Genomic DNA, 13,526 nt, shown 5'->3' with positions numbered 1-13,526 from the left:
AGGAAGTGACAGGTTGCTAGGCTATGGCCTAAAGAAGAGTCCCAAGTATAAAAGCCTTTCCCTAAGTCGCGTTTTACGGCACCCATGGCAAAACATGGAGTGGTCTCATTCTTAAGATCCAGGATCCACACAGCACTTTCACTTAAAGAAAAATCCCGTTAATTTCCGTTACCGTGGTAATTTCGATAATCCTCTCTTAATGTACCCCTAGACTACTTAAGGAACCTACATGGCAAATTTCAAATATATAGCCCAGCAGTTTGGTCTGTGCATTGATGTGGCAATCAATCGGTCAGTGTCCTCTATATTGCAATTAATCTTATCTGGACATGGAGTTAGAGCCTTCAGTTAGGATTCGTAACAGGTACATTACACTGGCCAAATCATGTTTCGGTCAAAGTTGAATTCGTCGTATTGTATACTCTGCCACGGTAGGTTGTTCCTCACGCAATTTAAATACAGATTTTTTTCCTAAATTGACGCCTCAGATGTGTTGCCAATTGACAACATGATAATGCATTTGTATAAATAGGTAATCACGCCTTTATACGAGAATACATCATTACTTGCCACGATCTTGGCACACCTAGATACTTATTTTGTTTTATCAAAATTTTTATTCTTTACTTGAAATCACATAATTCCGTTTAAATCTAGAATGACACTGGCATACAATATTGCAAGATGTTCCTGTTCTGACCTTTGCAATGTAACTCTTTGCCATCCAATGTTCTAGTTAAATCACCTATAACTTCTTTGCGAATATCATTTCATGTTTCACGTAACTAATACCTGGATTCTCTACACAAACGAGAGATGGTACATAATAAAACATTTTTATAGCCATTTTATTTCATTCACAGCCCATGTTCACATAAAACATACAATTTAATACTGGTGGTTGCAATTTGTGAATTACTTTACCACACAATTAAAATTATTGTACGTATATATAGTTAAAATACTTATATTAAATAAAAGAATTAAAAAATGGTGTGTACACATTGATTTTTTTATGTTTTCAAAACCAGGTCCTTTTAGTTTTTATTTGTATTAGAACAGTACGAGCAACCTTATCATTCTGAAAATTTTTACCTGAAAGTTGTTTAAAATAATCTTTGAATAAATTAGCGCTATATATTATAAAAGTGTTTTTTCTGTCTGTATGTTTGCGCTTATCTCGAATCGTTGTAGACGAATTTCGTTCCTGTTAGAAATATTGGACAGAGGGTTTACTGGTTTATATCGTGAAGAAATTTAGGCTTAAACTTTTTCACCGGCACTGATTGCACACATATACTCGTAGTATTTTCTAGTAGGCAGGTATAACTTCGTATGGCGTCATGTTCAAGCCGCTCCTTAGGCGAGGCTCATAGCTTAATTGGAATTATTTTTGTATGAATAGCCCTAGGAAAAGTGTGTATTCACGTAAACGTACTTGTGCCATATTCATTCATCGCATATTTTTAATATAAAACTTAAAAAAAAACGCAAGAGTGTGGTTAATTTGACATGAAGGAATAATTTTTTCGTTTAGTTTTAGATTCTGGAAAAGTGGTCTACCATGATTATTAGTGTCGTGCGCTCCATTACTCTCATGGGTTCAAGAATACTTATTTTCCTGGACTTTTACTTCTTATTTTAAAGTTAACAAAATCAGGAAAATGGCAGATTTGAACTATCTGCTGACCTAGCTATGACATGTTATGGGTAAAATAAAATACGAAAATGAAATACAGACGTAGTTAAAGTTAAGGTCGAATGGAAATGTTTACATCATTAAAAGAGTAGATATTATAACCAAAAGAAGTTAGGCTGCTTTTCAATAAAAATATCTACGTTTAGTGAAATATATAGGTAGTAGTCGACCAATATTAGAAATGATATTCGTGTCTAATACTTTCGGAAAGGGAAAACAGGCACCATCGTAAAAACACCTGCACTAACCCACTAAATATTTAACTATGATCCTGGCTGGTTGGGTTATTGTATTGTATTCATTGCATTGTAATAAATTTAATGTCTGTGTCCTGTAGTTTAATTTTCGATTGGTTGTTTTGAAGGTTTTAGGCATACATAGTTTGGATTATAATTTAGGATTAGCTAATTCTCGTAATTTGAAACTTTTAATTAGGTTAAGCTGGTTATTTTTTGTTTATAACAAACTAACCAAATAAGTACACAAAACTTCATTAACATACTTTCCTATAAGTCATGTAGCCAGGCGCCAGCCTAACCAGAGGGAGGCGCATTCCGAGAAATATAAAACGAAGCAAAATTTATTATTCATAAAGTTGTCGCTAAAATAACCTCCGCTGAGAGAGGTTCGATGTCAGTCGTATGTTCTGTGAATGTTTGTCTGACCTACATGTCTAATTTGGGCACGGTAAGGATAGGGCCTATTTTATATCCAATTTGTATAAATACTGATTCTAATTAAGTTTTAGACTTTCAGAATTTTAGAATTTTAAATCGTCAAGCGGCCGAAGAAAAATTTTTCTACTGCCGCTTATTTTCGGTAGGAAATTTTAAACTTGAATAATTTAATTCTTTGATAATGCAGTATAGTAAGATTTAGGATGGAAATTGGTAGAAACGTTTGATCTGCTTGTCTATTTGAAAAGTACAATAATTTTAAAAAAATGAATGAACCTTAAGTTTATGTATCTCACTTTACGTCCATTTTACGACATCCATAGTTCTATTCTTAAGTGTTAGTAACCACACGAAATATAAAATGAAGATATTTTAAATTAATAGATAGACCCTTTCATCTTGTATTAGGTACTTGAAATTGTATGCATTTGCGAATGTGAATATAGGATAGGTATTTCTTTGAAGTAGACAAATAATTATTTTCGAATTTTATATAACTTACATTTATTTAAGAAGTTTTAACAAATAAAGTTTATTTTTAGAGTCGGGAGACGGAAATGTTACCCTCCCACGGGTCGCGCTTACTTTGTAAGTCTTAACTTATTCTAAGCATCATACAATAGGTATAAATAAACCTCAATAGACATTTACTTACTTAAAATAAAAAGAACAAAAAAGAACAGATTAAAATAAAAATCATTATAGTTCGTACCTATTGTTACACATTTCATCTAAAATATTAGCTATTTCCTCAATCCTGGACTCTTGTTTCTCTCGGAATTTCGTTGTTATCTTGTATTGTGAAGTATCAAAAGAATTATGAATATCGGAATATCAATTAATTGGACATAAATAAATGAGAAACCCATTTCGTAATTACTTTATATCATAAAATGACTCATAAAACCAGCTGTGTAGAAAGGAAATTTATTGTCACTCGTTTTATTTCTTTTGAAAGAAAAAATCATGACACGGTAATTAAACCAGGCAACATTAAATGTGAAATCTTTTGACCTAAACCTCAATTATTTCATAATCGAAGTTATACCGAACTATAGTTTGCTTTTAGGTATATAAAAGTAGTTAAAAGCCAACACAGCCATAATCGTCATATCACAAAACATACAAAAGATTACCATGACTGGCGGCACCGTATTGTTCTTTAGTTCGTCTTTTTTTAATTACCTACAAAACATACATCAGTAAAAAACAGGTGTATTAACAATGTAAACAAGCTGTAACATTAGAGGTAACCAGAGATTGCACTTAGTTGTTTTGGAACATAGGAATCGGAACCCCTTTTTCAATTGGAATTCAGTTTCAGTCGGGCGGCGAACGTGGATCGTGGCGGCCGCGCGCCCTCCGCGCCCTATCCTTATCATGGCCATTTTCGCAATATCTACTAACCGGAATGCAGTGACGATGACTTGAAGAATTTCACCCTTATGATATCACCCTAATAAAAGCATTATCAATTTTTGCGTGCTAACTTTTACTTTATTAAATTTTTTTATGTTTCAATACAAGTTCGCAAAACTTGAATTCATTAATGTGCTAAGCATGAGAGTGTGAGTGAAACATTTTTGAGATGCCGTGTTGTGGATGCTGGTGGAATGGCAGACAGAGGCATCGACCTCCCGACACTGACATAGCAGGTTGTTATCTCTATTTATTTAATGTAAAATATATTTAGAGCTCCGCAGCCCACAATTTGTCTATCCGTTCCGTTTACAATTTAACTTCCTAATTTGTGCTAGAAAGTTAAATTGTATATTTGACAATACGACATACGAAAAATATGCCTTCTTGTTTTTTTCTGTATATTTCATTATTTGAAATATACCTATCTATCTGTTTGACGCAAATAGAAATATGCTTATTATTCTGCTATGTAACCGCTGTTATCCACACAACTGTGTGAACCTCAGTAGTTGTTTCAGTTAGATACTTTCAGTTGCATTATTTTAAACGCCTTTTAACATCTTATACCTCTAGTTACGAAGGTTTAATTTTAAAATGTACACAAACTGTTCTCCAAACCGTTGATACCAATCTCTAATTTTCTCGATGGCAAAGTGGATCCATTGATTAAAAGTTTCCGATCCTTCCAATTATCCAATGCTAAATTGCTTTACTGACTTTGCGTTTTATACTGAAAATGGAATATCTAACGTGACAGCAAAAAGGAAGAAAGAAAAGGGATTACCGAGCACGAATTAAAAAAATATGAAACAAGACAATAGACCTAGTTAATTTTCAATTTTAGTTCAAGTTAAAGTAAAAGCTTTGAATCATAACGAATGAGCTGGAAGATTTTTATTTAATTTTTAATAGTGTATGTAAGCAGCACCGATTGAATTTCAATCAAGTAAAACTCCTAAACGCTTATATAGTCCAACAGTGTGCTTGCTGGAAGTTCCACAAAGCTTCGTAATCAGACTTTAAAAGTAACTTGAAACTTAAGTCTCTCCGGAGTTGTGTAACATTACCGTTCAAATCTGATATGAGATAACGTTTTAAGTGGTTATTATTTTAGATACTATGAAATAAAAAATATATATTTATATTTAAAAACTAAGTGTAGCTCGCGATTTCGTTCGCCGTTAAAGTTCACTGGCGGGCCACAGCTAGTTTTTAGATATAAAACATATTTAGTATACCAGTTTTTAGGTTGGACCAAGCCTAACACATCTGAAAAAACCGCATTCAAATCGGAGCAATACTTATTTTTCGCGTAGTGTGAGTACAAACATACAGATATATCTTTCAAGTACAGATTTTGGTCAGTAACTTATTTATTATATGAATGGATAATACTTTTGGGATAACAAAGTTGATTTGTTGAGGTAGAAAAGTAAGTAAGTCATAAATTACCTTGTTATCACACCACCCAAAAAGAGGGTATCCTGCCTTCTCGCCGAAAATTGTTTAGCGGATTATCACTTGCCAAACAACGGTTCGCCTGATTTTCACTTTGACAACTAACGATTGTCAAATTTTTGTATGATAACGTTTCATTTGGTAGAATTATTGTTAAGCTCATTATTATAATGACAGAACACGTTTCGGGCACTTATCATTTATCAAATCCTTCACTAGGCCAGACAACTTTTAGACGAATAACGTTTCGTCTGTATAACAGTACCTTTTTCGTACATTTATATTATGATATAAAATAAACTAATTTCGACATGCAATTTTTATTATATTATTATTAAAGAATTACAAAAAAAATTAACACTTTAAATTAGCAGCAATGCACATTAATAATTTTCATGTGAATATGAAGATTTGTGTTCAAGAATTCTGTTGATTCTTTCGTCTTTGTCTAAGTATTTTTTTTTCTTAGGTTCTGGTGGGACACCTGTTAATATATTTTCTATTTCCCCCTCGTTGGCAACGGTTTCCTTTATTAACGTAGTTGAGGTGAAATCGAAAGAAATCGGTTAGGTTAGGTTAGAACTGCGACCATCAACGCACGAGCCGAGCGAGCGAAGCGAGCGTGCCGCGGCAGCGGCCGGCGAAGTGCCAGAACCGAATCGCTTTTGTTTCACTACACAGGGCACTTGAATATTAGCTACAGTAGAAAAATAATTATGGAAAAAAAAAACAATAATATATTATTTGGTAAACAATACATAAAATTAAATGAATATTACTCTAACTGAAACGTTCGCTACTTGAAAGTTGGCCTTGTGAAAAGTGTCATTATAAAAGCCAGACCAAACGTACAGTTGGCAATAGTTAAGTTGGGAAATGAAACAAAATTAAGTGATATAGTTGGCAAATGATTATTCCGCGAAATAAAATTCTGCGAAACGTTGATTGGCAAGTGATGATCTGCCAAACGATTTTCGCCGAAAAGGCAGAGAACCCAAAAAGAGATATCGTTAAAAAAGAAAAGAAGTAATTGATTGATTCATGATTAGAGAAGAAATGTGGCTTCTTCAACTTCCTATGCATTCAGAGCTCTCTTTGTAAAGTCAAATCGAATAAGTCAAAAAGTCGGAAAATTTGGCTTCCATTGTTGTCCCGATGCCTGAAGCGGAAACAGAAGGCCCGAAATAATAAGTTGTATCGGACTTGAAAAAGGCTTACTGGAATTTGATTAAAACATACTTTTATATAATAGCAGTAAAAGTGTCCATATAGACATAAATTTTTATGTATAACACGCCTCTTTCCCGGAGGGGTAGGACTAAATTTTTCCACTTGCCACGATCCCTGCATACTTCTTTAGCTTCGTAACTCGCAAGTTGCAACCGCGTCGTTTTCGGATACTCTTAACCTGACCTTTCAAAATATTTTCACTAGAAGAAAAATGTCCAACTTGAAAAGATTACTTTAGCAATAGACCGGCTTTTTCTTATTTCCTTTGTTAAAAAGGTTGTATTTTCTTAATGCAATATGTATTATCGGTTTATCTTTGCTTCAGTTAACATTATATCGCCCATAAGCTATATTATATTTTTGCTTTCAAATAGAGCATGGATTATCGCGCTCAGTTGTGTAATGCTCGAAAAGGAATACTCATACTTAATTTTCTATATCATCGAATCGAATCTGAAAAAGTGTAACGAATCAACTTTCCTTTTTTTTTGATGTAAAGGTAAAATGATAATAAAAATAACATTTATTTCACCCAAATAAACGCTCCATATAAGGCATATTTTATATTATAACCATTTTAAAAAATTTTACCGCGTTTCTATCGGTCCGAGGACAGACAAACAACGGGCTTAAATATTTATGAGCTCTGTCACAGGTACAAAATAATGATTCTCAGTTATTCACTTGTTTTTAAAATCGCTTCGAATATAGCACAATTTGTCTATTTAAAAAAAACGCGATTGTTTTTTGCCATGACATGCGCAACTACTTTTAAATTTTACAAGATAAACATGTCTGTAATATTAGAAATATTTTGCATTTAATATTGTAGGTACCTTTGAAGGTCATCAACGATGACTTATAGTACATATAACGACTTACCTCTGCTCGACTGTTGTCGAATACCTTTCCGTAACGGAAGCCTACTTTATTATAGTTCTCTGTACGCCATAACCCATCAAACTCTCTTAAGTAGTTTCAGTTGCATGCGTTGATAGATATTATATCCAAATTTTCTTTTAATTCTCTTCACCTAACCTTAAATGTTCCGCGTTCTTTGAATTCACTTTCGAACAATCAGACAGAGATCTTTTATTAAACAAAATATTTGATTGATTAAACTCTGCATTGACTGATTGAAAGCGAACTATATTCAATATAAAAATACAAAAATAAAGTGATCAGAATATTTCGCTCGAGAAAATAAAAGTATGACACAATATGATATAAATTGGGATGAAGGCTGTCTGCCTTCCCTTAATTCCTCAGAGGCCGCAGCTGACGCCTCTGTAATACCGAAGTATGTTTTGTATCAGTAAAGAAATGATAATAAAAGTGAAATATAACAAAGACACATCATTTTATTTTTGTTTTTCATTTTCGTATTATTTTTGGAATTTATTGGAGTTTACTTACCTACGTGAGATGAGAGGTAAGTACATATTAAAATTCGGTACACTATGTACATCAATTTTATATTCCGTTTAAAATTTTATTACTTTAATTTCAATTAAATCAATTCGATAATAATGTTTCTCATCCATATTTCTATTTCTAAATTTAAGTATGCATTTTTGTAATGTTGACGTTACAGAAGAAAATACTGTACTTACAGCACTTTCTTACGCTTCTTCTGCACTGACTCTTTGAACGCGGCACTAAACTTCGTTTTGTACTTCATTTATTCGTCGTCAACCATTTTGTGAAACCTTTTGTATGTTACACAATATTCCTTATTTTTATCATTCTTCTTATAGGTATATATATATTAATAGGTATAGGACAGAAACACCTTATATAAATTTTTAAATAAGGTTTATATTTATAAAACGTACGTATAACGAACCTATTGGTTACCACTACAGACTAACACTTTTCAAAATAAAATAAGCCGTAACAGTAGGCGTTATTCGTTATTTTTGTATTGATTATAGACAGATATTGTTTTCTGTAATACATAAAATAAATACAAAACTAACACAATACCACGGGATTTGATCAATAATATCATGATAGGAAAATGACATCAAATCCATTATACCAAAATAAACGGCCTAATAGCAGTATAATTGCTTTTTCTTTCGTCGAAATCAAATTGACTCATAGTATTTTTAGTCAAAAAAGTAATATTAGGTATATTAAACAACTAGAGACGCGTTAAACAAGAAAAATCTTTTAATTTCTATTAAAATCTTCTCTCAGAAATTTTTATTTAAGGGAATTTCATTACTGAATTTCTAGTCTCTAGACCATTGGCTTAATATAATGTTCTAGACCCAGCGATTTAGGCTGTGCCTATGTCGGTCAATGAGTTAGGAATACGCAAATATGTAGGTACTCGTAACTCATAAAAGTTAGCACGCGATTCAAAGTTAAAATAAATTTCTCGGTGCAGTGTGGAGTCAGTTATTTCAAACAATGTAGTTGGATGTGACGTCCTTCATGTCTGAACGTTTTAGGTGCGCGCACTACTGTGCATCTTAATTACTTTTTGGATCTTGATTAGGTAAGGGCGGTGTACACAGTGACCAAGGCATTAGGGCCAACATGAATTTCTTGTAATTTTATGAATAAGGAAAATTGCTTGTCTTATTTTGAAAACAAGTTATTGACTCGGTGTTTTGTTCCAACCCATGCTCTTGCCTATTGCCTATAATTCGAAGTTCAAATCCCTTAATTTTGAATTTAATTATCCATGCCGGCAATTATGGTAGCGACATCTTTATTTGGCAATGGTGCAAATGAATTTTAACCAGTTATAAACCAGGCCGGACACCACTTCTTCACACGGAAACATCCATTTTGTCATAGCTTCTTTTGTAAGTGAAGGCGAATATAGACACCAATGCCATACTTTTCCATTTATAAGTTCTAGAAAATAATGTTCAAGTAACTGACTCGTATTATACAATTCATCAGCGTTCCTTTGAAATAATTCGAGTATTAATGTGGCCACTGCTTGGCTCATTGTGTATAGGGCCTGTTATACTTCCATTAGTGGCCCAGAGTCCGAGGCAGCGCAGTGCCAGTCAGTCAAGTAATTATTTATTGCCTCTGATATAATTATGTTCTGGAAAGTGTTCAAAGACTCGGATTCCAGTAAGTAATTAACAAAGACAATTAACCATAAATTAAAGACGTATCATTGTTCTCATCTATATAATGTAGACATGTGCGCACTGCTTAGACATATTAAATATTGAAATCATAAGGCGATCTCACCTAATAACAGCATAGAGTCGATTTAAGAATACCTCGTGAGAAAGAAATTTATATCATTTAAGTTTTAAAAATTACTTTAATTTGGAATTAAGGTCGTTCATGGTAAAAAACAGTAACAATTTTCAAACTGTTCTTATTTTTATTATATGCTATTTATAATTGCGCCCTTCCAAATGCTTACTACAATAAAGTGACAATCTCTTTAAGGGTTCTGTATCTTGTAAAGTAATATAGCTCTACTTGAAAATGTTAGAGAAAATAAGAACTTGAATACGATGTGAATAAATTCTTTTTATTTAAATAGTTTATAAAATGATGAAAACCGGTTATTTGATAGACACTTAAAGGGATAAATTAGAAGATATTACGTTTTTGTTTATTTCACATAACAAAATGATAAAATGAACAAGTAAGGATATTTACATCCAGGAAAACTTCAAAATAAAGGGTAAAAGTAATTGATATCACGATGGTATTTGGAATCAAGAAATATGAGTAATCTTCTCCTGTTCCTGAAGCCGATTCCCGAAAAATAAATAAGGAGATGTCGAAGTAATCTAAATCATTTATATAAGCGAATGATAAAAAGACGAATATTCCTTTATAATAGCTAATAACCCCAGGAAGAAAATGTCTATATTTTTGTTAATGCACTAAAATTGGGCCAAGCTGATGAATTCTTTTAATAATATTTTTAACAAAGGAAGGTATACTCTCTAGCAATATCTTTCTTTTTCTGAATGACATCATAAATAAATATAAAAAGACTTCGTTTTCTTCTAGAAAATCTTTTTTAGTATTAACGGTTGATATTTTAGATCTCTTCCTTTTGAAGGACTCCTCGGAGTCAGCGTGGGATGAATCTTAAATTATTCTTCCTACCAATTTCAATTTATTTAAAGTCTCAAATATAAAGAATAATATTAAATTTAAATTAGCTTTTTTCGAGACACAATTTAGATATTTTCAATGGAACAATTATTAATGTTTAGATGGTTTGGTCATATGGAGATGATGAATTAAAGCAGGTTGAATAAGCAAATATACCAGGGGAGTGTGTTTGGGAAGACCTAGACGAATGTACTCGTACCTTGATCAAATCAAAGATGTTCTGGCGAAAGGTCAGGTCCAGGGTACCCGAAACTGACGAGCATGCATGAATAGAATGAAGCAGACGAATATCCAGGGATCGCGGTAAGTGGAAAGATGTGACTACATCTGCCTCCTCCCGTCAAAGAAGCGTGATTCTATCAGTATTATTAACGCAAATATAAAGTTACTTATCAATCTGTATGCCACGTTCTTTTCTTCTTTTTGGTCTTGCGTTGATGGATGCGTCGTCTTTGCTTTTATATAGGTAGTTTTACATCAAGTTCCATGGTGCACAAACTTGGACATTATAACTGGTACTGGTGGAGTTAAAGAAATATTTTTCCATTGGGCGTAACTATTGCAAAAAAATCTCAGTTTTTTTAGAGGTAGACTAACCCAATCTTGATGTTAGTAGTAATATGTGAGGAAGAAATATTATTTGTTGCATTTTCTAGACGTAAAAGTTTCAACATCGAAGAAAAGCGTATACCGCCAGTCTTCGATTCAGTCGGAAATCATTCTGTGGCGCTTATCAAACATGCGAGGATAAACTATTCAGACTAGCTATGAATGTCATGCGGTTGTGTAAGGATCGTGTTTGCCAACTGTATGAGATATTGAACCCTTGGGATTACCAGTTATGTTCCCGCTGTTTCTTTGAATTTTCTGTGCGAGATTTCAATAGTTCTTTTTTTTTTAAATTTGGAATCGGTAGAAAGTCACTTAGAATGAATCGAGAACACTTTAATTTTCGTTATTTTAGAAACTTTGTGAAAGAATATCGCAGGAATCTTATAAGACTTAATAAGACTGAAAATTGAATTTAAAGGTATACGTAAACATATTACATCTTTATCGCTTTTGAGATAGCAAAACCAACCCTGTAAAAGCCTCGAAAGCCCCGTTCAGCTGAATAGGAGATGGGTAGTGCTAGTTTTTTTTGTAGATTCATTTGAAATAAGAGAAGGAGGATACACCAGACGATGTATTTAAACTGATGGGATCAAAGCCAGAGTAAACGAGAACATAAAATACAGGAGCAATAGCAAATAGCCGCGAACTCCACTTGTGTGTTTAACTGTTCCAGCGCGAGTCAGCCCCGGGTCGTGGAAATTGCTCGTTAGTTTCGAATTCGCCCAGGCTTCAAGAGCTTTGCCTACTCAACAACTATTTTTGTTCCCGTATTTTCATTGCCGTTTCTCAATTGTTTGTGGATTTGTCCCCGATTCCAACTCTTTGTTCATTCACAGCTTAAGAAATGAGAACGTGAAGATATACGAAAACGTAACGTATCATGCGGGTTATTGAAGTGGCATATATAAACAAATACAGAAGCTCAATAATTGGAGATGATTTATTTACGAGATTATTTTATTCAGTATTGAACGAATACAGCCCGGGGCGAAGGTTATTATGTAAATTATGACCCGCCTGGGAAAATCGTGGGGCATCGTAGTGAAAGGTCAGTTCAAGAGGACCCCAAAAGAAACCTAATACTCTAAAAAAATCTGATACTTTGTGTATAAGATTCTTTTTTCATTTTAAAATCTATTTCTTTTATTAATTTTTATTTGTTTATTCACCCCCAAACTAGTAATACTGCCTTATAATGGATGTCAAAATATTTATGTCCGAAGAACTTCAAAGCTTAGGTTCGTAGAAACATATGTATCAAAGTCAAATTGGTAGGTATAAAAAGTAGGTCAATCTTAGTAAACAAACAAACAGTGATAAACGACGGAGGCGCCAAATTTCTTGGGGCGAAGATAAACAAGCCATATCTTGTAAGACGCCATCTTCTGAGCAATATATATGTTCTCCATTTACGCGATAAAATTTATAACCTCTCCGGAGCCATACTGAAGGATGATCGACAAGACTAGAGATTTTTTATTAATTTAAAAAAAATTATTAGTGTTTTGTTCTTCGCGCACTTAAAATCGTTTAGAATATATAGTATGTATGTTACTATGTATGTATTTTTGTTACTTATAAGGCCTTATATTCATAATTTTAACAAAAAAATTCTATTCTAGATTCTAGCGGGAGATTTTCGTTATCAAACTATTTAGTATATTTTTTATACCTTTTCATTTCTTTACAATCTTATGACAATGATGCCTTATTCCATGTATTTAAAATACTCTTATGACAATGGCAATGTAGTACCTACAAAATCTTCTGCACCAAGAAATTGGACATATGTACATTTTGAAGGCGATAATTTTAAGGGAAATGTGCTGAAAATGTTTATTCCCTTTTATATGTCTTATCCTGTGCTACAGCTATGATTTATATTGGCCGCAAATTTATCCCCTGAGTAACATTCCACAAAAAATCCGTAAAATAAATCTCTGAAACTTTATGACATCATGGAAGAAATTGGGCTTTTCATGCATTCGTGTCATCATGCGTCCTCACAGGTTATTAATTTAATCTAAATGGCCAAGGTAATGTTACAGACTTTCATATAATATTAGAAAATTTTAAACGAACTGGTAATTTTTTTTACCAAATTATCTCTCCAGGTTCCAGATGGTTAGATTGCGTACATTTAGTTGTTTAAATCATTCTTATTAATAAATTGTGAAAAATTACACCATATTGTTTATTCGAAAATAAAATGTGGATATGCGCTATAATATTTAATGTATTTCTCATTAAAGATTTTTTGGTATCTGCAATAGTGTCCACACTGACTCCATTTGTTTTTATCTTACCTTATA

The 13,526-nt window shown here is 32.9% G+C and overlaps 1 protein-coding gene across 3 annotated transcripts in view; it reads left to right on the top strand.

Annotated features, from left to right (window-relative positions):
- The window catches only part of LOC106142251 (cytochrome b5 reductase 4), a 64,259-nt gene that overhangs the window by 10,519 nt on the left and 40,214 nt on the right, over window positions 1–13,526 (top strand). The window contains exon 1 of one of the 3 annotated variants that reach the window (XM_013343954.2): window positions 3,695–4,031. The exons of the other annotated variants lie outside the window; for them this stretch is intronic. Within the exon in view, the coding sequence (XP_013199408.1) occupies window positions 3,965–4,031 (67 nt within the window). The 5' untranslated portion in view covers window positions 3,695–3,964. Of the gene's footprint in view, window positions 1–3,694; window positions 4,032–13,526 lie in introns of those variants that run through there. 3 annotated transcript variants of the gene reach the window in all.

This window comes from Amyelois transitella, chromosome 17, assembly GCF_032362555.1.
Source record: "Amyelois transitella isolate CPQ chromosome 17, ilAmyTran1.1, whole genome shotgun sequence".
Lineage (NCBI taxonomy): Eukaryota > Metazoa > Arthropoda > Insecta > Lepidoptera > Pyralidae > Amyelois > Amyelois transitella.
This window is presented reverse-complemented; position numbering and strand designations above follow the sequence as displayed.